General features: G+C 36.2%; 1 protein-coding gene across 8 annotated transcripts in view; it reads right to left on the bottom strand.

Moving 5' to 3' along the window:
• PFC1 (Ribosomal RNA adenine dimethylase family protein) overlaps positions 1-25,702 on the bottom strand; it is a 273,740-nt gene that overhangs the window by 222,508 nt on the left and 25,530 nt on the right. For all 8 annotated transcript variants that reach the window (XR_016358614.1, XR_016358615.1, XM_089809466.1 and 5 more), the window contains exons 2-3: positions 11,300-11,449; positions 2,649-2,705 (exon numbers count right to left, since the gene is read on the bottom strand). Coding sequence is in view for 6 of the 8 variants with exons in the window: in XM_089809466.1 (XP_089665592.1) it covers positions 2,649-2,705; positions 11,300-11,449 (207 nt within the window). In the remaining 2 variants the exon portion in view is untranslated. The remainder of the gene's footprint in view (positions 1-2,648; positions 2,706-11,299; positions 11,450-25,702) is intronic.

The raw sequence follows: 25,702 nt of genomic DNA, 5'->3' as shown, positions 1-25,702 counted from the left end.
GACGCAGTTGTTACCATTGATACTTTCGGCTCTCTCAAGGACAAAATTATTATTAGAGATTTGTATGTGAGATCTCATGGTGTTGCTACCGTGCAGCAAGCAATTGCTTCCTTAGGTGGGACTGACACATTTAGAGTCACCCAGCTATGATTTTGGTGATGTGGGTGTTTCAGCGGAGTCAATAGATATGGGTTTATGCTCTAGTATTACTAATTCGCATCTTGGCATTGAGTCATGTGTGCAGAGTCAAGAGTCCGCAGCTGAGGCTCTGTCAACAAATGTCGATGTAGATAGTATGGACACATCTAATGATCCATTTAATGATGCTATGAGATGTACTAGGTATGACACCCCTTGTCAGATATTGGGTGATGACTCTGAGGAGGTTTTGGATGAGTCCCAAGATCGATGTTTACAGGATCTTACTATTGAGGTGCAAGCTAAGACATGCGAGGAGATTGATACTATGAGGGCTTCCATTTCTTCGGATGAGGAGTTGTTTGAGGTATATAGTAGTTGTATCTTGAATATAGAGTGGTGCAAGGACGATAGCACACGTATGAGTGATCTTGTGATGGATAGTTTTGATTCAGTTTCCTATCATAGTCCAAATAGTGAGACATAGAGCTTACATAGTTTTGATTCAGTTTCCTATCAGAGGGAGTCTAGAAATACATGTGTGTGACTACATGATTTTGATGGGCCTACTCCTATGTATATCATGAGGAATTATATGATGAAGAAGTAATGACTTACCACTAGAACGTCGAAAGATTGATATCAGATTTAGACGGAGTTCAAAAGGCATCCTTGGGTGAAGAGAGTTTCTATTGGAGTAACAAGAGGAGCTAACTTCCCAAGATCATTATTCAAAGGGAGAATTTTGAGGTGCAATCCTTTGTTAATGATATCTTCTCTATGAGGAGAAGTTCTAAGTGAAATTCCTTGTAATCCATTTTTCTGTAAGAGAATGAGGTGAAAACCTTTGTACCACCCTTTGACTAGGTTCATGGTGGTTACTATTTCACATATGATATGTAATGAAAAGGTGACTATCTTTCATTGACATATATAAACAGAAGGTAACCATTATAAGATGACGATCTTATAAAGTGTAGTCATGTTATCATGACAAACTTCATTAAGTTGTTGTCCCAGAGTGAAAATCACGATGATGAACAAACAGAATGTAATCTTTGTAAGATGACGATCTTGCAAATGATAGGCTTGTTATTATGACACTTTTGTTGCGGATACACTAGAGACATGTTTCCTCCTCTAATATTTATATGAGATCCAAATCTGCACTTGGAAATCATCAATAACAATGGCCATGATTTTACATTTGTGGAAATGATCTTAGTTACTTAACAATGAACACTGTTGTCATCTAGTAATTCTAGCTCATAAGCTACCTCCCCAATTCTCCTCAACACCCTGTAGGGTCCATAGAATCTAGGTCAGAGTTTCTCTGAACCACTCTTTTTCAATGAACACTACTTATGAGGTTGAAGACGTAAGAACACCATATCTCCATCCTCAAAAGATCTCCTAGTCTTGTGATAGTCAACAAAATATTTTGTTGATTTTGGCTCACTGCAAATTCTCCTTGAGAGTTGCGAGGATATCATCTCGTTCGTGTAACCAATCCTTTGTCAAAGGAGTTTCATTGTCTACTAAGGCCAAACCCATGAAAGACAACGAGGCATAACCATATAGTATTCTAAAAAGAGGCATACCAGTAGACATATGATAGGTCGAATTATAGCAATACTCGCCCAAGTATAGTCATTTGATCCAAGCTCGTTGCTGCCCTGAAATGTAGTTATCGAGATAGCCTTCCACCCATTTGTTTATGATCTCTTCCTACCCATCCGTCTAGAGATGTTTATTAGTGCTAGGGGTCAAATGTGTACCAGATAGTATGAATAGTTCCTACAAAAATATGCTAAGAAACTTAAAATAAATTAATTAATGAAAAGAGACAATTGTTAAAATATGTTCCCTTTCTAAAATGGGAATTAATAATAAATAATAATATTAAATATAAGAAGAAAATGACTCAAATTAAAATTAAAATGTAGAAGAATTAAATTAAACTAAGAGTAAATAATAATATTTGAATATAAAAAGAATATAAATTAAATATAAAAGAATTAAGTTAAATGGTAAGTCCGAACAAGTCTTGTTATTTTAGAAAGTCGCCAAGAAATGTAAGTTCAGTAAATACATATAAGCATGGAACAAATCAAAAATTTTGTCAAAGAAATACAAAATGCAAGTTCAGATAATTATAGATACAAAAAGTGTGCTCAAGCAATCATAAACTCGTGCACAGCAGTATACACTTCCAGAACTCAACAAGGAGTGCTATATCTAGGCCCCATGAGGATTTTAAAAAGAAAAACGCATAAAGTGTTTTGGCTGCACCCAATGGAAAGGCAGCATTCAGTTTCGATTATTTAGCTTGTAACGACAAGAACCCATGTTTCTATGAATTTTTCAGCTTTTTTTAATTTCCCGAGTTTGAAGACAAAATATTAGAGCTACTAGAAAACTATTACTGCGTGGGTGGATGGTTGGATGTATTAATCTATACCAGTGAGTTTAAGCAAAAAAACTGTGGAGCAAAAGTATAATAAACTCACCTTCACGTTTCCATGGTTTCTGAATCGTTCTGAAACAAGAGCAGCCATATGAGGGTCCTGCATTTCAAAAATCAAAAGAAAATTGAAGTGTGTGAATAATATAAAACTAACACTGTTGCAAAGACAGCAAACTTAACTGTAAATGCTATCACAGAGAAAAATGTATCCCTACCATAGTGGGTCATCTTGTTTGAAGAAAAGAAATATTTAGTCATCAATCACAAGGAAACGTAACCTTGTGAAGATTTGGCTACAGTTGTATATAAAGAATGCAATTGCAGAGATATTCGCTGAAATTTGTAGTGTTGTGCATTTCTGAACAGAATGCATTGTTTTGGAAGTGGGAACATCAGGTAAAGTCAATATTTTTCTTCATGTTTCACATTCAATTTGAAAAAGACGTGTAATAATAGTGAGTTGGACCAAAGATAATATATCTTACTATATTCACCCAACAATTAGTTCTAGAAAAGTGGTAATGGCTATACTAATGTAGCACTAGCGTGTCTAGTAATGCATTGCATGTTAGGATGCTTATCTAAATTTCCACAAACTATGTAACAATTTTCGCTTGCTTGTTTGTTGATGCTATCATACTGCTAATGATACCAACTTGAGAGGGTCGTTTGTTGTCTCATTTGATCACACAATCTATATACATTGTTTAGCATATGAGCATCCTTATTCAACAGAGAGTTATAGGCTTTGTATTTCATCTCGGAATATTCAGTATTTGATTATATCTATTGAAGTGGAACACAACTCACATGAACAGGAATGTAGCTGTTTTGAATCTTGTAGGCTGAAATGGCCTATGTTGTGAACAGGAAGTATACAATATAGCCCACACAGTCCTTGGCTCAAATAGAGAGATCCTTGTTGGTTTTGATGGGAGGGATAGTTTGCATTGAAAAGGACAAGATCATGAGTACTGGTAGGTAGACGTAAGTCAACTCTTACTCTCTAGCTTCTCAAACAGTTCTTGAGTGAAACTCAACTGACTATTGACTCATAGACCAAACACTTCAGGACCATAAATTTAACATATCAAACGCCAAACTCCACTTACTAGTATTCTCTCATTTTATGCAAGGAAAAGATTGTCCTTATGCTCAAGAGGAATATGCAATAAATATTCAAAAATGTTACCTAGGACATTGACAGTCAAAAGATCCTTTAAAAATCCTGCCATTCTCGCTAAAGGCTATGCTCATGAGCGTGAATGTCAACCTCCAAAATAGAGACAGTTGTATGCCTCAAATTGTCCTCAAATGCTCGAATGCAAATGAAATAAACAAACACAATTTTACAGAAAGATGTTGGAGTAAGATGGTGTAGATAAATGTAAAAATGAGAGATTTGGCAATGGATAGGGAACTTACTCTTGTCAAATATATGATGGATTGAAAAGAGGCATTAACCTTAAGTTCATCAAATATTTGGCAGGGAGGAACTTCTTCTATAAAGAGCTTCAGAGTCAGTGTAATGATTTGCAAGCAAAGCATTGGGACATAATGGAGATAATAGAAGAGCTCAGCCACCAATGTCATACTCTGCACTCATACTAGAATTATTGTGTTTTGGTTACTGACATTTATGAAAGGTGTCCAAATACCAAGCCTGTGACCTTGTAGTTTTCATTTAGGTAAGGGTACTAATTGGGAAGTTTGTAACAATTGTGAATGGTAATAGAGGAAATGGAAAAGAATATATATCAAGGGACATGTCTACTCTAGACCATCTAAATATCCTTCCCCTTTAGATAATTGTACTTAAGGATTCAATAAATCCACTAAATTAAGCCAGCCTTAATGACAGTTATCAAACTAAAAAGACATTTGAACCTTCCAATTTTGCCCGAGTAGCTTGAGAAAAACAAGTAAATATCAATAATGATATGCACACTTAAACTAGGACATGGGAATAAATAGTTCTAGACTAAGATGGCTGGCAATATTTCTCCTCCTCTCTATTGAAGGCACAATTTTTTAAGTTTCTCAATTGTAGTTCATCCCAAACATTTCAATAGCCAAAATGCATATTCATTCAACAATCCTTAGTGAAAACATTGTCTTGAACAATGTTATATATTCTTCAATTTTGACTAAATTTTTGAGACCAAGTGCCCATCAATGTAATGTTTTGTTCCAGTTTGTAGGCAAAGGTTTCAAATTCGACAATTCCCTCAGTTACATGTCAATTTGTATAGCCTGCGCAATGGACACTAGAAGTCTATACAATGGACAAAAAGGGCAACCGCAGGGCTGGAGAAACAATCTGTACTGCCTAGATATTGTACAGCAATGTTGGCTTGGAGGTCGTACAGTTTGGGTGTTGTACGGTGATGTGTCTCATCTATATGGTGGAGGTGTTATTCCGTATGGTGGTTTGGTGATGTTGAAGCAGTGCGTATAGTGCAAGTAGGGAGGGACTCCAACAGAGAAGGTAGATCCATACGATGTAATTCAATGGAGGCCAGATGGTTGCTTGTATGAGTGAAGGGTGATGGGATGTAATAATTTTGCCAAGGTATTGCATGCATCCAAGAAAGATAAACCGCTACCAATAACAATTATATTGCAGGTGATTGCACATAGAGAAAATAACAATAACACTTCAAATTTGCTAGATACAGATGATAGATAAAATGCCAATATAGATAATTACACATGGAATGTATATTCGCAGACGAAGATGGCACTCCAGATGTGCCAAACCCGAAGCAAAGTAGAACACAATGGAATAGGGCGAGGGTTGAATCTCACTAAAACTGGAAAGCCAAGTAGGGAAGATCTTCCACTTTTGAAATAGCGAACAATCTAGAACTCCAACAGGAATTCACAAATACAAAGAAATAATCCAAATCACATACTAACAACTACCTACATACCACACATAAATACTCGTCAACTCTCAAGGGTTTACAAAATAATGCCAACACGGAAAACACCTACGAATAATTAATAAAAATTGGGCCCCATTATTAAATAATTAAAGGTCCAACTAATATTATTTAAGTTTTGGGACCATTAATTATTTAAAGTATTTTATTAAAATTGGGGACATTACAAATCCTCGTCAATCAAAGTTTGCTTGTCCTCAAGCAATACGCAAACTCCAGGATCCCAAACCATGTGCGGATGCAGATTGTTATATCTATTGAAAACTCCATGCTTCTTCAGGATCACATGTGCATAATTGAATTCAATTGAGATGAGTAGACCGCCATTCGGGCTCCGTGTTGATGCGAGTTTTGTATCACTTACATAACATATTAGGATTTGAATATTCAATATGGGATATCAAACATGCAACTCCTCTCTTGAAAAGTTATTACCTATGAAGACATAAGCAATAGCTCCAATGTTTCTTACACCGTTGGATACTCGGTCAATTTTATCGATGTGATTTGTTGGTAATCACTTAGGCAGCCTTAAGCTATTCTTTCGAGGATGACTTGGACTTTGGTGGGATGAAGGTGATGGTGGCTCGGTTTGTGAAATGTGTGGAGGCAGATAATGTTGATGGTAGTGATGATGGAGGATGTGTCTGCCAATGGTGATATTGATGGGAAAGCGATGGTCGTGGAAGGTGAATGGATGTGTTCTAATGCTTGACCTACTCCTTCTAACTTCCCTCACTAAGCTTCGACTACCCAGCTACTCATTATTCTACTCCTACTCCTATGAATGGAAGGTTAGCAAACAAACGAGGATCGAACCTAATGAGAGCTGACCAGCAGCCTCACTTCCACAGGTGCAATGATTCAAAAAAATAATAAACTAGTTTACCACACAGCTTCCCAACCAGCCGCTAGGATGGTAGTGGCCTAGTATTGATCCCTATCAAACATTTACCAATGCTACCATACAACTATCCATCTACTTTAACTTCACTTAAACAACTTCAAATGCAACCAACTTAAAACAACTTGAAAGAAAATCTAACTATATGGAAGTAGAAAACATGCAATAATACCCAATGTTCTTAATCAACATGCAAATCACAACAATGAAAAAGAGAGCAATTTTGGTATTATCTTCGCAACAATTTCTCCAACCCTTTACAAATGAGAGCAAATGGCCTTTTATAGGGGCCAGAAATACAACAGACGGCGGAGATCAAAACAAGATCAACGATCCAGATTGGATCCTCAAAACCCTAATTAGGGTTGCCACCCCATCGGCCAATGAGAAGCTGCCACCTCATCAATGGACCAATGAAAAAAGTCTAAAAGTGGCAACCAATGAGAAGGCACCAAAATGGTGGCCAATCAAAAATAGACACTTGTCCTATTCTAGAAGAAAGGGAAATTGCCACTTGGGCTTACATCAAATGATCTTCTAATATAAATCTTCCCTTTTCTTTCATTTTCTTAGCTAAGGCAATGAACTTAGCTAGCCTTTCGTTAACTTCTTCCATAAGAGGACAAGGTGTGCACTTTGCCCTGAGTTCCACTGACTTCACCACGCTGCTTGTTGCTTGTAGTATCTTTTCGTGATCCTTCTCATATTCCTTCGCAAATCCAATAAAAGCGCTGAGAGAGGAAAGAGTGCCCAAATGTTTTTTTTTAATAGCAACCTTTCCTAACTCATCCAACCTCGTTCCAAAATCTGTCTCATTGATATCCTCTTCTCTAATATCCTCAAAATCAAGTGCCACCCCAACGTCGCTCATCATGGTTGAAATAGAAGTGTCAGCGCTTGGACTATGTCATGCAATCTCATTATGTATTTCCTCAAGTGTTCTAAATCTGGTAGTTAATACAACAAACCAAGATTCAACTATACTCAATCCTCTCTCATCAACTAACCTAGCCCTTGTACTGGGGAATGTTGAATGTTTCTTCGATTGCTTGTTCGCCAATGCTGGCCAACATTCTCTTCCCTTCATCAAAAATGATGGACTTACTATTTAGATCAAATTTGGATGCACATTCCACAATCAATTCCGGACAAGGCAATGTGGGAGGAAAAGTTGCCGCATGTACAATTCCGCTCTTGTATATCCTTTTTGCCAAGGGGGATTGTCCTTCCTTTAGTCTGTCCCTCATTCGTATCATGTCCACTGTACCGATATTGGTGTCGGTTATTCTCTTCATTTTCGAGAAGAAGGGAGTTTTGGGCATCATATCCTCTTTGTCTTTCTTAGTGTTTGCCGGCTTGGGATTCTTACTTGCACTAACATCCTCCATGCTCGTCGCCCTACAACGGGATGGTAGAGTGGTGGACCAGGCAAGATGAACCAAGAGGAGCAATCCTTAGACTAGAACGAAAGAAGGATGTCAACTTAAGGACCCCTTGCAACTCTAGATGATGAAAATTCACCTTAACCAATAATCTTACGACGACTTTTCGAAACCTAGGACAAGACCTCAAGAACTCTAAATCCCTTTGCAAATTAGAAATTTAAACCTCTAAAACTATCCAAGACTTGCTCAATCAAACAAAAATCAAACTTTCATATGCATCCCTTCTCCCAACAAAATCGCCAAGTCTGATATAAAAAATGCAGTCCTAAATAGGGAAAAATCAAACCTTCACCATGAATTGTCCATGTCACAAAATCAGATCTGCCTCAAGAAAATGCCAAGAGTGGAAAGGTGTGCCCTTGTCTTAATTCGCCCAAGCATGGAAGTCCTCAATTTGCCCAAAAATGTCACCTAGGGCACAAATCGAAGCCCACAAAAGGAGAACAGATCATTAAACTCTGCAAAAATCTGCCCTCAAAGGAAATCGCCAAGGCCTGAAAATGGCCAAATGCAAGCAAAATCGCCCAACAAATGCAAGAAAACTGCCTTCCACAAAATCACCAAGCATGGAAAAATCTGCTCCTCAAGGAAATTCACTCAACAAAGGAGAGGAAGAAATGAATTGTGAAAAAGAAATGGGAGAGAGGTCTCCTTTATACCCAATTTCTTTTCCCTCTAAGCTGGCCGACTCGGTCCTGGAGGAGAGAAAAAAACAAAAATTAAATCCAAGTTAAGGCCCATAATTAAATACTTAGCTCAAAATTTAATCTTGCCCAAAAGAAAATTGCATTTTAAATTTGCCAATTAACTCCAAATTGCAAAAAAAAAAAAAAAATGCCTTGAGGGTGTTAAATATTTCCATTTAATGAGGGATTAGTAATTAATACATCATTAAATTTGGATTTTGGCTAACCAAAAGCCATTTTTTCAATATTAAATTACCAAATTCATTAAAAACTAAAAAGTTTTCAAGGCAAACTAATCCAATTAAAGACAATTTTTTGCAACTTTCTACCAAATCGATTTTGCCAAGCTATTTAAAATTTTATGATAATAAAATTGCCCCCTAGAGTCAAAAATCGATTTTGCAATTTAACTTCATCCTACAAGATTAAATCCCCTTTTTCACCCAAAAAATAAGATTTTCCAAAAACTTAAGTCTAATTAAAATTTCCCTTTTGAAAATCATCCAAATTTACACAATTAAAACCAAATTTTCAAAAGAAATCATCTAAGTACAAAATTCACAATTTTATCCTGCCAAGTTGAAATTAACTTTGAAAATTATTCAGCCTAGGGATAGAATTGATAGCTCTGGAAAATCAAGTTGAAACCAGTTGAAAATACATCTAGCCCTCTCTACATTTGTCTTGAAGGTGCCAAGGCGTGAAATTTTCAAAACTCAAAAATTTTGGGCAATCCAAAAATTTGCCGAGGCGATTTAAAAAAAAGGGGTCCCCAAAGAATTTGAGGCAATGGTGTGAGAACCTCACAACACTCCGCTGCCCCACATTGATATAAACATTGATATATCCAAAACCACCAAGATCCCAAGGTAGCCAATCATTAAACACATTGATGTCCAGATTCATAATCTTCATGTAATCATCAATCTCCTCAGGAACTTCACAACACATGTAGATCATGTTATTTTTATGAGGAAGCCCTTCACATTGAAAATTTACAGTCATGCACAACTTAGGCACAACTGAAGGATAAACTCCATATTCAACCAATTGTGGTTGCTCCTATAAGGAATTGTCGATAGCATCTCCATGAAGTTGAACAACCATCGATAGAACTTTTTCATTCGGAGGGCCACTGATAGAACCCAAATTTCCATCATGATGATCATTAGTTGTTGGTTTGACAATATTTGCATTAGTATCTTCCTCCATAATCCATTCCTTCATCTTCGACCTGGATACCAAATAGATTTTATTGTTGTGGTAAATGATATCACCAACCACCTTGTATCTATTATCTTGGACTTGACCTTCCAACAGTAGGCATGAAAAAGTATTCTTGGAGTACTCTACTAACAAATGTGCCTCCCAATCAGCTGAAACGTGATATAGAGAATATATGGCATTGTTGGGTGCCATAGTGCGATCCAAGACTAATCTCTCGATTCTCCCAACAGGCTAGCAAAATCACCAACTTTGATACCGATGTAATGTTTTGTTCCCATTTGTAGGCGAAGGTTCCGGACTCGACAATTCCCTTAGTTAAATGTTGGTTTGTATAGCTTGTGTAGTGGACACTAGAAATCCGTACAGTGGACAAAAAAGACAACAAGGGTGAAGAAACACTCTATACTACCTAGATATCGTATAGTTTGGGTGTCGTACGGTGATGTGTCTTAGTCGTACAATGGAAGCACTATTCCCTATGGTGGTCTGTGGGAACCGTACGATGATGTTGAAGCAGTTCGTACAGTGCAAGTAGGGAGGTAAGGTGCAAGTAGGGAGGGACTCCAGTAGAGAAGGTGAATTCGTATAGTGTAACTCAGTAGAGGTCGTACAGTTGCTTGTATGAGTGAAGGGTGATGGGATGTAATAATTTTTGCCAAGGTATTGCATGCATCCAAGAAAGATAAATCGCTACCAATAACAATTATATTGCAGGTTATTGCACATGGAGAAAATAACCATAACACTTCAAATTTGCTAGATACAAATGGTAGATAAAATGCCAATATAGATAATTACACACGGAATGTATATTCACAAACGAAGATGGCGCTCCAGATGTGCCAAACTCAAAGCAAAGTAGAACACAACGGAATAGGGTGAGGGTTGAATCCCACTAAAACCGGAAAGCCAAGTAGGGAAAATCTTCCACTTTTGAAATGGTGAACAATCCAGAACTCCAACAGGAATTTGCAAATACAAAGAAATAATCCAAATCACATACTAACAACTACCTACATGCCGCACATAAATACCCCTCAACTCTCAAGAGTTTACAAAAGAATGTCGACACGGCAAACACCTATGAATATTTAATTAAAATTGGGACCCATTATTAAATAATTAAAGGTCCAAATAATATTATTTAAATTTTGGGACCGTTAATTATTTAAAGCATTTTATTAAAATTGGGGACATTACAATCAACACAGATGCTGACTAGTCACAGGGATGGTTCAGCAACCGCATCAATATGCAACTAAATTAAGGTAAATGAGGTTCAAGAATGTGTTTATGTCTTTTCATGTAACCCTTTCGAAGATGCAATATGAGTGCACACTAAACCAAAATACAGTCCAGCATGCATGAATAAAATAACAAGATATGTTTTATCAATGAAGACTACAAGTATTTAACAAATATAAAAACTATGAACTGAAATTTTTATTTTTAAATCCAAAAAATAAGGTAACCAATAAAATGCTTACCTTTTCAATTGCAAAAACAAAGGCACCAGCATTCACAAGAACATTTGTTAAGGAACCAGTCCCAGGTCCAATTTCCAAGACCACATCGCCATCATTCACTTGCGCTTCTTTTACCAGAAACTCATTTATTGCTGAATTTAGCATGTAATGCTGCATGCAAGTATTTTAAAATCATTTCTTCTACATATACTTAGTAAATAAAAACTAAGCTAATCTTGAAACACAATGATGGGATTGAAAAATGCTCAAGCAATGCCAGTCATTATTCCAGAATTAAGTCATTGAATGTATTAAGGTTTCTTCTCTTTGCATCATCATAAGAAACCCATTTTAGGTCTTAAATGTTGAAACAAAGTCTCAACGTACTAATGTTTACCACTCCTGTTTTTCCATCCAATACCACACATATCATATGCATTCACTCTTGGCCTCTAAAGTGGAGCCAAAATGATTTGAAGGATTTCGTAGAGAGAAAATAACTAAAAAGCTTCAAGCAACAAAACAATTTTGTGAAGCCCATCCATAGAGAGGGGTGATAAAGATGAGGGAAATAATTACTGTATGGAAATCAGATGGCAACTAAACACCCACCCTAATTGCTGGCAACAGAAATGCTTGTAAAGCAAGAAATAAACTATTCAAAGCATGCCTTGAGTACATCACATATTTAACCTGTTTAAAAGTTATCAAACTTACAGAAGAAAAGGACAGGAAAGCTTCAAGATGCAAATCTTTTGAAAAAGAACCATCTCTAATGTTTACAAATAGTTTTATTGAAGTATAAAGTTGTCTTCATATGACAATTGAAATTGGTACCTTTTCATTTTTTAAATAATTGACATAACCATTAAATGTCGAGGAAAGTTGAAAAGCCGGAATCGCAACATACGGCAAGCAAGCTTTTCCTAATTTGTTTCTTTTTATATGAATCACTGTGCAAAAGAAGGTACGTTGTGATTAGTAAGCCTAGGACTTATTATTTCCAAGTGTTGGACCTAACTCTTAGTTCTTGATGTGCTCATAGTTTATTTCTCAATCAAACTACTACCCAATTGGCAAACCTAGCTTTTATCAAAAGAAAATCTAAGCTTATGATATCAGTTATAGCATACTGGCAGATCAGCTTGATGATAGTTGTTTCCAAAAGTAGTTACTAGTTGACATGCATTCAATTTTATTTTGCATGCCCATAATGTAAAAATTATCATTGGATTAGAAATGAATGGGTATCAATATAGGGTTAATATTGTGACAAAATCAGTCATTAGAATTGACATTGGTTATCGTATAGTTTCTTATGGATCAATACATAAATACAGAAACTAAAGTAGTTCAATACATCTACAACTTGTGGAAGAGAGCCTTAATCAAATATTAAACAAAGACATTAAAGTGAAAAAGATAAATAGAAACAAAACCATACATGTTTCCCAAAAGCCAGCTGAGATATTAGAGTTAATCAGTACCACAGACTTAACCAGAACCACAAATTCAGTTGCCTAAGAAGCCACTGGAAAGAGAAAGACAGCAGCCATTTTTATCTCGAATGAGATATATTCACCATTGAACAAGATCAATATGATGATATGAACAAACTGAAGCCCAAAATCAGCATGAGTTAAAGAGAGAACTCAGCTGCATAAAGAAAAGAAAGGAAGATTTGCATGAGTAAACACGATATTACAGTTGGCATCAAACCCAACCTATAAGAGAAGAAAGAGCATTCAAATATGTACATAAATACTCAAATTACAATATTACATCCTAAAAGTGATAGAGGGACCCTGCCAAGGACACCTAGAGACAGAATTTGAAATGATGTCTAACTTATATGATATAGAAAATGGAAACATTTCAGTTTAACCCGCTTGGTATGTTGTCCTGCATTTTGTCATCACAAAATGTAGGTAACAATACGAAACTTTTCCAACTTAGTTTCTCATTTCCCTGAGTTTGTTTATTATTTAATTGGATAACATTGATCAACCAATCGACTCCAATTGATATAATGAATCCTTTTACTGAAGGTTTTCGTCAAGTCTTTTTAGTTATCCTGTTTGTTGAGCCTATACTTGATTTTCGAAGCCTTCAACGTCTTTTTTTTTCCGTTTTTGAGTGTGTGTTTGCTTGCTTTTGGTCTTTTGGTTTGCTCAAATCATTGCTTTCGGTTTTCCCTTCAATTCGGTCTATCTTAGGGTTTAATCCGAGTTGACAATCAAAAGATATGACCATTTTAGTGTCCAAAAGGTGAACTCTCCAGATGCAGTTGCATAATTTAAAAAATCATGTTATATTTTTATGTTGACATTCACTTTTTGATAAATATAACATATAATCACTTTATGTTTAAGTTTTTTAGTTACTTTATCATTTAACTTTATCACTTAAAGTAACTATAAAGCACTTTATGTTATATTTTTAGGTTGAGTTGCTTTTTAATTTTTCACTTAAGTGACTTTATTAACTATATAGTTCGACTTATTTTTGAGTTAACTTTATGTTTTATTTATAACATGTATAAGATAAATATTACGTTTTGAAATGATATTTACACATAATATGTTAATTCTATTATGTAAATGTTATTTTTGGCCCGATTAAGTAATATTTCCTCAAAAATCAATTAAACATGTGCTTAATGGATCAGTTAAGTTGTGCAATTACATGTCTTTCAACCTCTTTACATTTAAATATGTAAATGCCTCTAGAGACCACAATTTTGCACTAAAAAGGCATTTTAAAACATTTAAACATGTAAATGCATACATTCTAAAATGTGCAATGGGTTTCCTAGAGTGTGATTTGCATGTCAAAAGCCTTTTTAAAACATGCATTGACCCTTAGAGAGTGCAATTTTTCTCTATAGGCTTATTTAGACAAGTTTTTAAAACATGTAATCTCACTCCTAGAGTGTGATTTGCATCTAGGCATCCCAATGCAAGATTTAAAACATGCAAATGCACTCCAAGAGTGTGATTTGCATGAAAGACTCCTTTTGATGCCTCTTAAAACATGTCTTCCCCATCCTAGGATGTGTTTTGCATCTTCTTCACATGCATTTGCAATCTAAGAACCCAATTTTGCTTGCAAGGGCAAAACGACTTGTGCATTTGCTCTCCAAGAACACATTTTTCCTTATAAACTCCAGATCCCTCCATGTTATGGCTTGGAATCTCTCTATCCAGTGTCGTTTTTACCTCCTTGGGCATTCCCATGCCTTAAGCGTCCAAATCCATGCTAGAAATGCTGAATTTTATGATCTTTTGGAGCCACATTTTGGAGAAAAATGCCCAGATTTGGGGCTTTTTTATCATGTTTTTCCTCCAATGCAAATCATTTTGCTGTTTTGGCCCTAGTATTTGCCTCCAATAAACACGTTTTTGCCTCTCCGTGACAAAAATGAATTGTGTAATGGCTTTCTAAGACCACGTTTTTGACTAAAATGGTTTCTAATTGGATTTTTTGATAAAAACAACTGGTGTATTTAAGGAAAGAGACCACATTTTTGGTATATCCATGCCAAAACTTTCATTCAATGCTCATCAATATCCATTACATGCAAAGTTGAAGGAGTCAATAAAATTGTTGGTGGATTCAAATTTGGAGGAAAGCCAATCATTCAAACGTATTAATCCTCCATATTTGTTCTTTGATCTTCAAGTAGACATTTACAACTTTGCTTGTCAATTCACGCTTATCTTTCTATTTTGTTGCATATTTTTTGGCTAAAAATTTTGTATGTCACTAACTACGACTTATAAAATTGTGACTTTAGGAAACATTTCATGAGATTTCTCTCTCCTCTCAGCAATAGGGGAGGCTCTCTTCTTACCGTAGGTGGCTTCAATAAGAACTTAACTGAAATTAAAAAAAAGATGGTTCTCTGGATCAATTCCTCTTTTTTTAAGAATGATTTGCATACAACTCCAACTTTCCAACTTAACAAAAAGTGTCTTATTGCTATGATAAAACCAGTTAACCTGGAAAAGACATAAGAACAACACTAGGGCCAGCGGCTTACTTTTATATTTTGTGAAACAAAAACAAGAACCCAAAGTCTCTTGCTTTCGTCTCGAATAAGGATTCAAGCAAAATAAACAGTAAGGCACAAAGTCTCTTACTGGATATTCTCAAATTTAATAAAAACACTTACAACTGAAGCCCAAAGTCTTCAGCTCTAAGTAATCAGGCACTACTATCTTTTACAATTTGTCCTCCTACAACATAAAGTCTTCAAAAGTTCAAATTGGCTCTAAATGAAATAGGCAGCTCAAAATATGCACAATTAGATTCAAATCCCTCTTGATCAAATCTCCAAAACTCAAAATCAATATCCAGAAAATGTCGTCACATAACACCTTAAATCAACACAAAGTTTGAAAGCAAGTTGTCTATTTTATTGAAAACAATCTGATTTACATCCAAGCACAAAGTCTTAGAGTGCACAATACAAATTGGCAGAATTTTCTTGCCTTGCCAAAAGATGATTTTTTACAATGACCTCCCTCCTTTATATAAGAAAATAGGAGAGAAAGATGGAGGAAAAAGTGGAACCTCAACCACCTTGACTTATCTCTAACTAGCTACTTTGACTTTATTCAAAGTTGCATGCCTAATGCGATTACAACTTGACTACATGAGTTGGTTGTATAGGTGCATGTTGTTGAAGATGGTAGTTGCAATAGAGATCTTTATCTCTGGAAATACGAACGTTATTACTGTTATTGCTACATTCAGCTGCAAAGGACACTTGTTTAATTGTAATATTAAATATAAATGACATATGTCATTAATATGCATTGAGGCATGAATATTCGAAGAGTCATATTTAATTATAGGAGTTATGAGAATCTCAAGAGACCTGCGGTTATAATGTGAAGAGTCTCTCCTTTTGTTATATATATTGCATTAAGTGATAGGCATTGTACACTTGAAGTTTATTATCAATAAAATAATCGTTTTGTTGTGTGGCTGGGTTTTTCCCTTCATTCTCGAGGGGTTTTCCGAAGATATTTCTGGTGTTCTTTGTTTATGTTTTCTCTCTTTCTTATTGCTGGTTATATTTATGGATTTCTGGACTCTAGTTTCAACACATGTTACGCTATACTTACAACATAGTGCTCTTTACATATAGCTTTCCTACTACTATTCTACTTAATGCATATGAAAATCTGATTTGAAGTATTCACATGGTGTCAACCAGTTCTCCAAACTTCCATAGGGGCTTGTGTACAACAGTAGCATTTGGTTCACCGGTGTGTTGTGAGATCATTGTAACCTTCCTAAGTATGCTTGTTGTTCCAGATATCTCTTTGTTGCAAATCTCCATTTGATTTTGCAAACTATTCAATAAATAGTTCTAGCTTGAAAATGTATCAAGCACACTAATGTTGAGGTCATCTGCTTCAAGTTGTAAGCAAATGACCTCTGTAAGAACATCTACTTGATTCTTGAGTTTGTTATCTTCAATGATCATTTCGCATGATAGCCCTTTGAATGCCTCTCTAATCATGCTTTCTTCGTTAGTTATCTTGGCTAATGTTGCGTTTGCATCTTTTACAAGTCTTTGTAGAACTTGCTCTTTGTTGGTCATCACATGTGCGTAATCATGGTACATTCAACAAACGTGCTGACTTCGTACTCACAAAAGACATCCAAATCAATCTCCATCATGTTGTTCCAGGCACCAAGATTTCATCTAGCAAATCGAGTTAATGATTGAGTGACTTGAGAATGTCATTCAATCCAACAATAGTCTCTTTTCCTTTTTCTAGTGTAACTTTTCTTGACATTGTCGAATGGTGTCCCTGTGTAACTATCACATGAAAGTTCCATGGTGTATGAACATTGTGACGTAAGGGATCCATGACAAGCTTTTGATGTAAAAACACGGATTTTAGACAAGGTATGGATAGGGAGAATGAGTGAAATGTCTAAGAAAAGAGAATTAACAAAATAGTCAAGCTCAGAATGACTCAAAAATGGCTTGAAAAACTAAAAACGAGTTTTTTGGAGTGGATTGCATATGCGACCAGCAAGCTTTAAGATGTGTAAATGAGGAGTGAAGTGTAATGAAATGAAAACATAGAACGCTTTAACAGGTGTAAGTCATACTATGTATTCGAAAAGCATGTGGGAAATTCTTCTTCATCCATAGGGCAACCATGTGGAGGTTCATCGAATGCATATTGGTGAAACTTGCACTTGCATTCTCATGAGGGGAAAAGATGGACTTGCTTCCATATTAGAACAGGATTTTATCCCCGACTACATATGCAAGTAAATGAGACCTTGCATATGCAACTTGAAGAAGAAGACGGAAGAATAGAAGCAACTTGCCATATATAGAACAAATGCAAATCTGAAAATGAAAATGATGAGACTTGCATACACAACATAACAAATATATGCAACAAAAACCTTGAGCAAAATAACAAGAAATCAAACCTTTTTCTCAAGAAGTGAGAGAAGTCCTCATTTTAAGCACTTCTAAAAATCTAAAAAATACAATCAAAGAGCTTTCTTGGATTTAGAAAGATTGCAAGATGAAGTGTTAAATAGACTTTGAATCTTGACTCAATCCTTGCAAGAGATGAGTCAAAATTCATAGCTTGCCAAGTGTAGGAAATTAGAGCAAAAAATTGCATCACTTTAGCAACCGTTTTGACCAAGCAATATGCAACATGCAAAGAATTTGGAAAATAGCGTCCAAAGCATATCAAGTGATGTAGAAGACTTGAATGCAAGCTAGGAAGGATGGGAAATGCTTTCGAACTTACCTTGATCCAATCACTTGTTGTTTCATTGCAAATTGCCCAAAACTAGGGTGCTTTTGAGCAAAAACATGCCCTAGATGGGTTGAGAAATGAAGAAAACACTCAACAAACTCCATTTTTTAGTAGCCCAATATGTTAATTGGGTGATTTTAGGCAAAAACGACCCTTAGATCATCAAAAACAACCAAGAAATGCTCAAGATATAAACCTTTGAAGGCTGCAAAAAGCGTTTTTGGAGAAAAACGTTCAAAAAAGTGAAGTTTTGGGAGTCAAAAAATGTGTTTATGGGCTAAAAATTGCCACTTCTGGGTGTTCGATCAAAAAGTCTCATGTTATGCATTTGCATGTGAAAAATGTGCCCAAAAACCCTCTAAATGCAGGCTGCAAGTTAAAAATGGGGTTGCTTTATGCAAATGCATATTATTATAATGCATGCAATGTGCTCCAAAATCACCATTTTGCCTTATATAAAGTTTTAAAAGTCACTTAAATGCACTTTTGGAAAGTAAATACACATTTTAAAACTCATGCAATTGTTTGGAAAATTGCCATCATGAGCTTTTAGTGAATAACTTAGTGCGAAGCGCATTTTGGGAGGCCATTTACATGTTTTTGAAAGACATGCAATTGGGCAAAAAATTGCCACTTTGCCTTGGTGGAGTTTTAAAACATGAAAACACAATTTAAAATGCATATACTTGGGTCAAAAAACACCACTTTGGCTTAGGCTAAGTGAAATGGGTTTTTAAATATTACATACACATGCAATTGGGTCCAAAATCGCCACCCAGTGCATTTACATTTTATTAAAACATTTATTTTAACTTTAAAAGTCCATTAAGTGGTAATTTTAAAAGATGTATATGCAATAGGTTAGAAAACCCTCATTTAAATGCATTAATATAATTAAAAAATAAACTTATACATGCAACAACATATGTAAATAGGTTCGATTTTGCCACTCACATTGATTTAATAAGTTTTAAATATGCAAAAGCATATTAAAAACCCACTTAACACATTAAAACGTGTTATTGCATTGAAAAAGTCCATTTAAATTAATGCTAGGACTTATATTTTATTAGAAGTGGGTTTTCACATATTGATTTGCATGTTGATGTATGTAATGTGTACTAAAAATCACTTTATGCACTTAAGTTGTCTCATGTAATTATATTTAATACTTAATTTAGTTTTTAATAAAGTAACATGAAAAATAACCTTGAAAAAGACTTTTTTCATAAAACATAAGAAATTGTGATCAAATCACAGAATGAGCTGAAATTTTATAATGGTCCACAAAATCCATTTTAAATACCAAATATAATCTTATACCGTGCAATTGCTAATAAAAAGCCCACTTTTATGAGGATTTTTATTAAAAATATGCAGTTGACCTGAAAAACCTTAATTTTTCTCTTATAACTTGCGCTAGACAACTCCAATTTTTACCTAAGTTAAATCAAAATGAGTGAAATTCCAAGGGCTATTCACCTAAGGCAAAAACAAAAGCAAAATTTATTTACAACACAAAGAAAAGACAAGAAATTTAACCAAAAAATCGATTGTTTGCAGTGAGAGAAGGAAAACTCCTCCCTACAAACAATTGGGGATAATCTCAACGGAAAACCTTCAAAAGAACACATAGACAAGACTACACAAAGCACAATTTGGAGATAATGAATTGTTTTCATGATGCCTCATCAATGCGTAAAACAAAGAAGATACACCTACGAATCTATGAAAAAATTCCATAGGGTTGCCTCAAGTTTGTGATGTCAAAATTGAAGACAACAATATTATGTCCTGTTATTGCACACTTGTTCAAAGGCATGCCATGAATAGTGCATTTTTACTTTAAACAAGATTAAAACCTTCATTTTCACATGCTTGGATTTTTCCCAAAATCCAATTTTGAATTTGCATAAGAGAGCAACTTGTTTGTTGACATGTTGAGTCTAAGACCAAAGGTATGTGTTTGTTTTGCGTGTAGCTTGTTGGTTGCTTGCTTTCTGATTTGTTTTCGAAGAAGTTGCAAATTATTTCCCAAGAACGCAAGATCCATTTCACTTATTTACTTTTCATCTTTCCATCCAAATGCATCGTTTCATTCCACGTCCATCATTACATGTCATAACACATTGCATCTCATTCTCCATATGTGTTTACATGGAATCTCATTCTTCATCCGCATTTACATGTTTTTTATCCTCCGAACCTAATTAGATGTTCACATAGTGATTACATGTAAATCACTTTACATGAACCTGATTTTAGCTAAAGGTCACTCTTTAAAAATCAAAATTCTCATTTGCACGCATTCCCATGTACCTAGCTTTCATTCCTCTAAACATTTACATAAGGACCCATCTTTCACCTACAAGTATTCCATCTCTCTAAATCTTATTTCAGCCCTTTGCATATGCTTACCATTTTATTCAAAGTTATTACATAACACCTTTGAATCCATACTCCAAACATAATATCCCTCATAGATCCATTGTTGTTGGTCAAGAATCAACATCTTTATAGAATCAATATCCTCTGATGATGTGTTCACATTTTGGAATTTTCATGTTGCAACACAAGACATGCCCTCATCCACAAAGTCGAAAGGAAAGATGAAGTACCAATACGACAAAGAGTTAGCTCATGCAACTGCATCTCAGGTTTTATCACCTCTAGATAATGTTTCTGACACAAAGATCGGGCACGTTGACATGGCTAGTTTCATACAAAGGGTTGAAGCTCCTTCAAATCATGAAATGAGACGCATCAAGAAGAGTAATATTCATTTGGTGTCTACTTTTTGTAATATCCCCATTTGGTGCCAGCATCAGAATTTCAGGGATTAGCCTAATATTGGATCCTCGTAGGTTAATAAAGCTGGTTAGAGGGTCTTTTGAGGATTGATTTGTCTCCAACATTCAAGGATTTATGGATTTGGCTTTCGTTCGATATCTTTTGGACTCCATTTGCATACTTACTATGTATAGTAAGCCAAGAGTAATAGAGATGGACCCTTTCTATTTTTAGAAAGCGTATTTGGTTATATGGGGAATCATGAGGAGAGATGTAATGCCCCAGCCGGAGATCCTTGGAAACAAAGATGAAATACAAGCTAGAATTTTTTTTTCTCTACAAGTATGAATGCACATGTCATCATATAGGGATCACAAAGATCGCAACGGAAGACTTCACCACAATCCCGGCAACCATCGAATCTCCGAACGCCACTACCAAACTGACACACACAAACAAAGCCAACAACGACCACACACATAATGAGGGCTCGAAGAAACGACCACAAATCAACAAAACACCTAACTGGGGTAAAATGCAGAATCCTGAAATTTGGCTAAGCCTGAAATCCTGAAGCCCTGAAAATTGGCTAAGTCTAGATTTTTGAAGCCTTGAAATTTCCTAGAATCTTTATCTTATCGCCGAGAGGTCTGAAACCTATCTCAAAAGATTCGTCACATATATTAAAATATATCTTAAGTATGATATATTTTAAACCCCAAAGGACTACAACAGAAACACGCAAAAAGGATTGAAAGAAAACAACCTGAATCCAAAGAGCAACAACATAGAGTCAAAGAACACCGAAAAGGGTATCCAAAACAACTCTCAAAAAGTTCGGATCAAATCGAAAAGTGCCCGCTACCAGCCCGCACAGGTTTTTACATAACCTGTGTGATACTTTATTACAGCACTAAAAAGTATCGTGCGACATTTCTAAAGGAGGGCGACACTTTCAAAGTTTGAGCAATACTTTTCTCAAGAGCGTGCGATACTTTCAGGGTATCGTATGACATTTCTCCAAAGGAAGTACGACACTTTCCAGTATCGCACGACATTTCTCCAAGAGGTGTGCGACACTTTCCAGAATCGTACGACACAATTTCTATAGGCGTGCGATACATTTTTATGTCGCACCATGTTGATAAAATGTCGCCCATAGAAACACAAAAACACTAAAGGAAAACACAAAAGGGTAAAAACAGAAAAAAATTGAGTTCAGAACCTCCACATCGGGGAGTACCGGATCCACATAGATCAAGGAGTGAACACTCGAGTGCATAATCAACAAGATGCCAAGATCAAGAAGGAGATACATCTACCATCTAAAACTACAACAAAAAAGAACGTACTGAAATAAATATCGCAGAAACAAAACAACCAAACTAAGTACTCGATTCCTCCCAACCGTCAATGGCATCATAAAACCATCATGGATCCTAGCCATCCCTCACGCGTAAGATCCCAAGCCACCGACCAAATCGTTAGTACTGTCGTAATAGGGACATCACTACAAATACATGCAACAATATAAGCATAAGGAATCTAACATGCTAGTAGAAAAGCATAAGATAATCCTACAGTAGATAACATCACCTATCACATGCTAAACATCAATAAGCAATAGATATGCTACTACAGTAATTCACATCATCTAATCATATGCTAAACATCATAATATGGGAATGCGTCAAATAAACTAACATCATCTAAACATGATATCCAAGCATTCTAATGAAAGCATAAATCACAAGAAAGCATACTCCGGAAACCGAAGTACCAAGTGAAAACATCCAGCAATGGTCGCACTAAGACAAAAGATCGTCTCTGTACACCAGTCCCTAGCAGTGGTGAAGGTAGCTACGCCTCCCAACCACGTGCAACCCGTAGGTCCACACCCGCCGTGCTGATGGAGATAATGATCCAACCACAACCACACATAAAGCACAACATCCAAGGCTAACACTCACGCCAGACAGTATGATGGCTACAACTAAGAACCTAAGACAATGCAAGGAGTACAGGTCCTGGTCAGACACTCAATAGGCTACTAAGTAGGGGCTGACATCATGGAGAGTCGCTTGGTATCCAAAAGCCCAAGCTAGTATAGGCAGCTACTGTTCTCAACAGAAGGCGCACAACCTAGGGCAACAACTCTTCACAACGGAAGGCGCACAACCCACACATTTTATTATCTTGTATTTATTACCACCCAATGTTTTAATTTAATTATCACTTATATAAAACTTCCTTTGCCAACCGGGGAATAGTCACCAGGTTGCAGGATAGAAGCCCCTCCATATGCTACCCTACCCTACCCATGCTCATCCTACGATAAGTGCCCGTGGGCATGCATACTCCCAACCCAACTCCAATGATCATAACTCACGGAAAATCTACAGAAGATCGGGCCTCGCAAGTCACCCAACAAATGTATGTGCACGTACTTGTGTGTGGCGCACCACCATCACGAAGATCAAAACTCAAGGACAGGATGAGAACACAATGCAAAAGATAACACCCAACTAAAAGCAACACAGGAAGGATGGATTCTACACGAATCCCAAAGCCAATAAAACCATACATCATAAAATCACTCAACTGGCCTCAATCCGAGAGTATGGATTCTACACGAATCCCAATGATGCAACAAGACCAAACATCATGAACTCACTCAACCGGCCTAAATCCGAGAGTATGGATTCTACACGAATCCTAGCGCTCATGAAACAAAAGCAAAGGTCTAAAAGAAAAAAATAACACCAAGTATAAAATCACTCAACCGAACACAACGTCGAGAGTACGGATGCAACACGCATCCCAATGCAACATAAAAGTGCAATAGTGGTCTGACTGATATCCAAATGGATCATCAAGGTTCACGACCCACATTGTGCCAAGAAAATCCGAGAAAACAGGGTGGCACGCAAAATGAGGTAAAAACCCTAAATTTTGAAAAAACTGCAAAATTAAAACCCATTTGGCCTTTGGGCACAAAAACCCCAAAAATCCAAAAATAATCAAATTTGGACACTGTATGCAAAAATGGCCAGCATAACGGCATAAAACCCCAAACCCTCATCCCAAAAAACAGGGAAATGTTCATACCCGCCCAACCGGGTAGAATTAACATATAGAAACAGAGGGGAACACTAGTTCTCAACCTCCAAACAAACGGCTACCAAAAACAGAAGCAGAAACGGAGCTGAAACAATAAAACGGGAAAGCCCTACCTCACAGCCAAAAGGGCAAAACGAAAATTTGAACCAAAAAATAAAATGCCTGCAGAAGTGGCCATAAATCGTGGCAATCCAAGGTTTCCCCGAGCTGGATCCAACGAGCTCAACCTCATGACGATCCCACACCCGTAGCTCCCACAACGAACAAAACAGTAAATCCTCATGAAAAGGATTTTGGGTTTTACTCTCCAACTTTCTAATTCAAAAGTGAGAAGTGAGGAATTAAATTCTTTTTTGGATATTTATTCACTTTTCAAGTGAATAATCGATTAGGGCAAATAACTAACCAACCTAGTTAAACCCTGAATCGACCAAACGGTGAGTCTCACCATACGATGAGTTCACCGTACAATGGAGGTGAGATCGTCGTACGGTGTCCTCCGTACAAATTTGCATCATACGGTGTATGAGGTCCACACATCTCTAAGAAACAATTCCATACAATGAGACATATTACCACAGTTCAGTATGGTATGGTGTCAATTCTGGTACACTGCCAATGTGGTGATGACGTAAAGTGATGCCTATGGAGTAGTGTCCTCCATGCCATGATGTTTGCATAGTTTTGTAGTGATTGGCAGTTGGATGAATGGAAGTTGGTTGATCGTTCTGTAAAGTGATAGTTGACATAGTGAATTGTTGGGTGCATTAATGATTGCAAGATTTGTTAGGAATTGTACAAGTGATATAAAATCAGGTTGATTGTAACGCAATCTTAGCCAATGCAAAAATCTGGAGTTCGTTGTATGTAAAATTGTTTAATGTAATACAAAAGGTTTCTCAGGTTTTTGGGTTGTGGTTTTTTTCCAAAAAGGGTTTCCCACGTAAAATTTGTTCTCTTTTTGTATCTTCTATGTTGAGTACTTTCATATTTTCATTTTCTTGCACATTCTTTGTATTTGAAATATATACAAGCTTATTTTCTTGTCAATTTGGTGTTTGAAAAGCATTTCCGCACTGTAGCTTTCCTTGCAAGTGGTATCAAAGCCTGGCCAATTGTGTTATCCTTGTTGGGTAGGGTTGGTTATTTGTGCCAATTTGGTCTCAGTGGGAGTTTGCAAAGTGTTCATCTATAAAATGAGAAGGTTGGCAGTCAGAAAGAGTGGAGATTGAAAAGTTCAATGGCACAAACTTTAAGTTGTGGAAAGTTAAAGATGAAGATATGCTAGTTCATCAAGATCTATGGATCCTTGTGTCTGGCAACAAGCCTTTAAGTGTGAAGCAAGAAGATTGGGATCTAGTGGATCGAAAGGCCACAAGACTGATAAGACTGAGTCTTGTAGAAACTATTTTGTTGAATGTCCATGAAGAGAAAACCACATATTCTTTGTGGAAGAAGTTGGCAGACATTTATCAAGGAAAATCCTTGGTAAACAAGCTCTTCCTAAGAAAGAAGTAGTACTCTTGGAAGATGCACAGAGAAATGGTTGTGGCAAATCATCTAAACTTTTTCAATGTGGTGATTGCACAATTAACATCAATTGGTGCATCCATTAGTGAAGAAAAGCAATGCATGTTATTGTTGAGTTTGCTGCCTTATTTGTGGGATCACTTGGTAATGCCATAAAATGGACAAAGTAGTTACT

Source organism: Cupressus sempervirens, chromosome 11, assembly GCF_028749045.1.
Source record: "Cupressus sempervirens isolate cs-2001-9-10 chromosome 11, ASM2874904v1, whole genome shotgun sequence".
NCBI lineage: Eukaryota > Viridiplantae > Streptophyta > Pinopsida > Cupressales > Cupressaceae > Cupressus > Cupressus sempervirens.
Note: the sequence above shows the minus strand (reverse complement) of the source record. Positions and strands in the feature narration are given on the sequence as shown.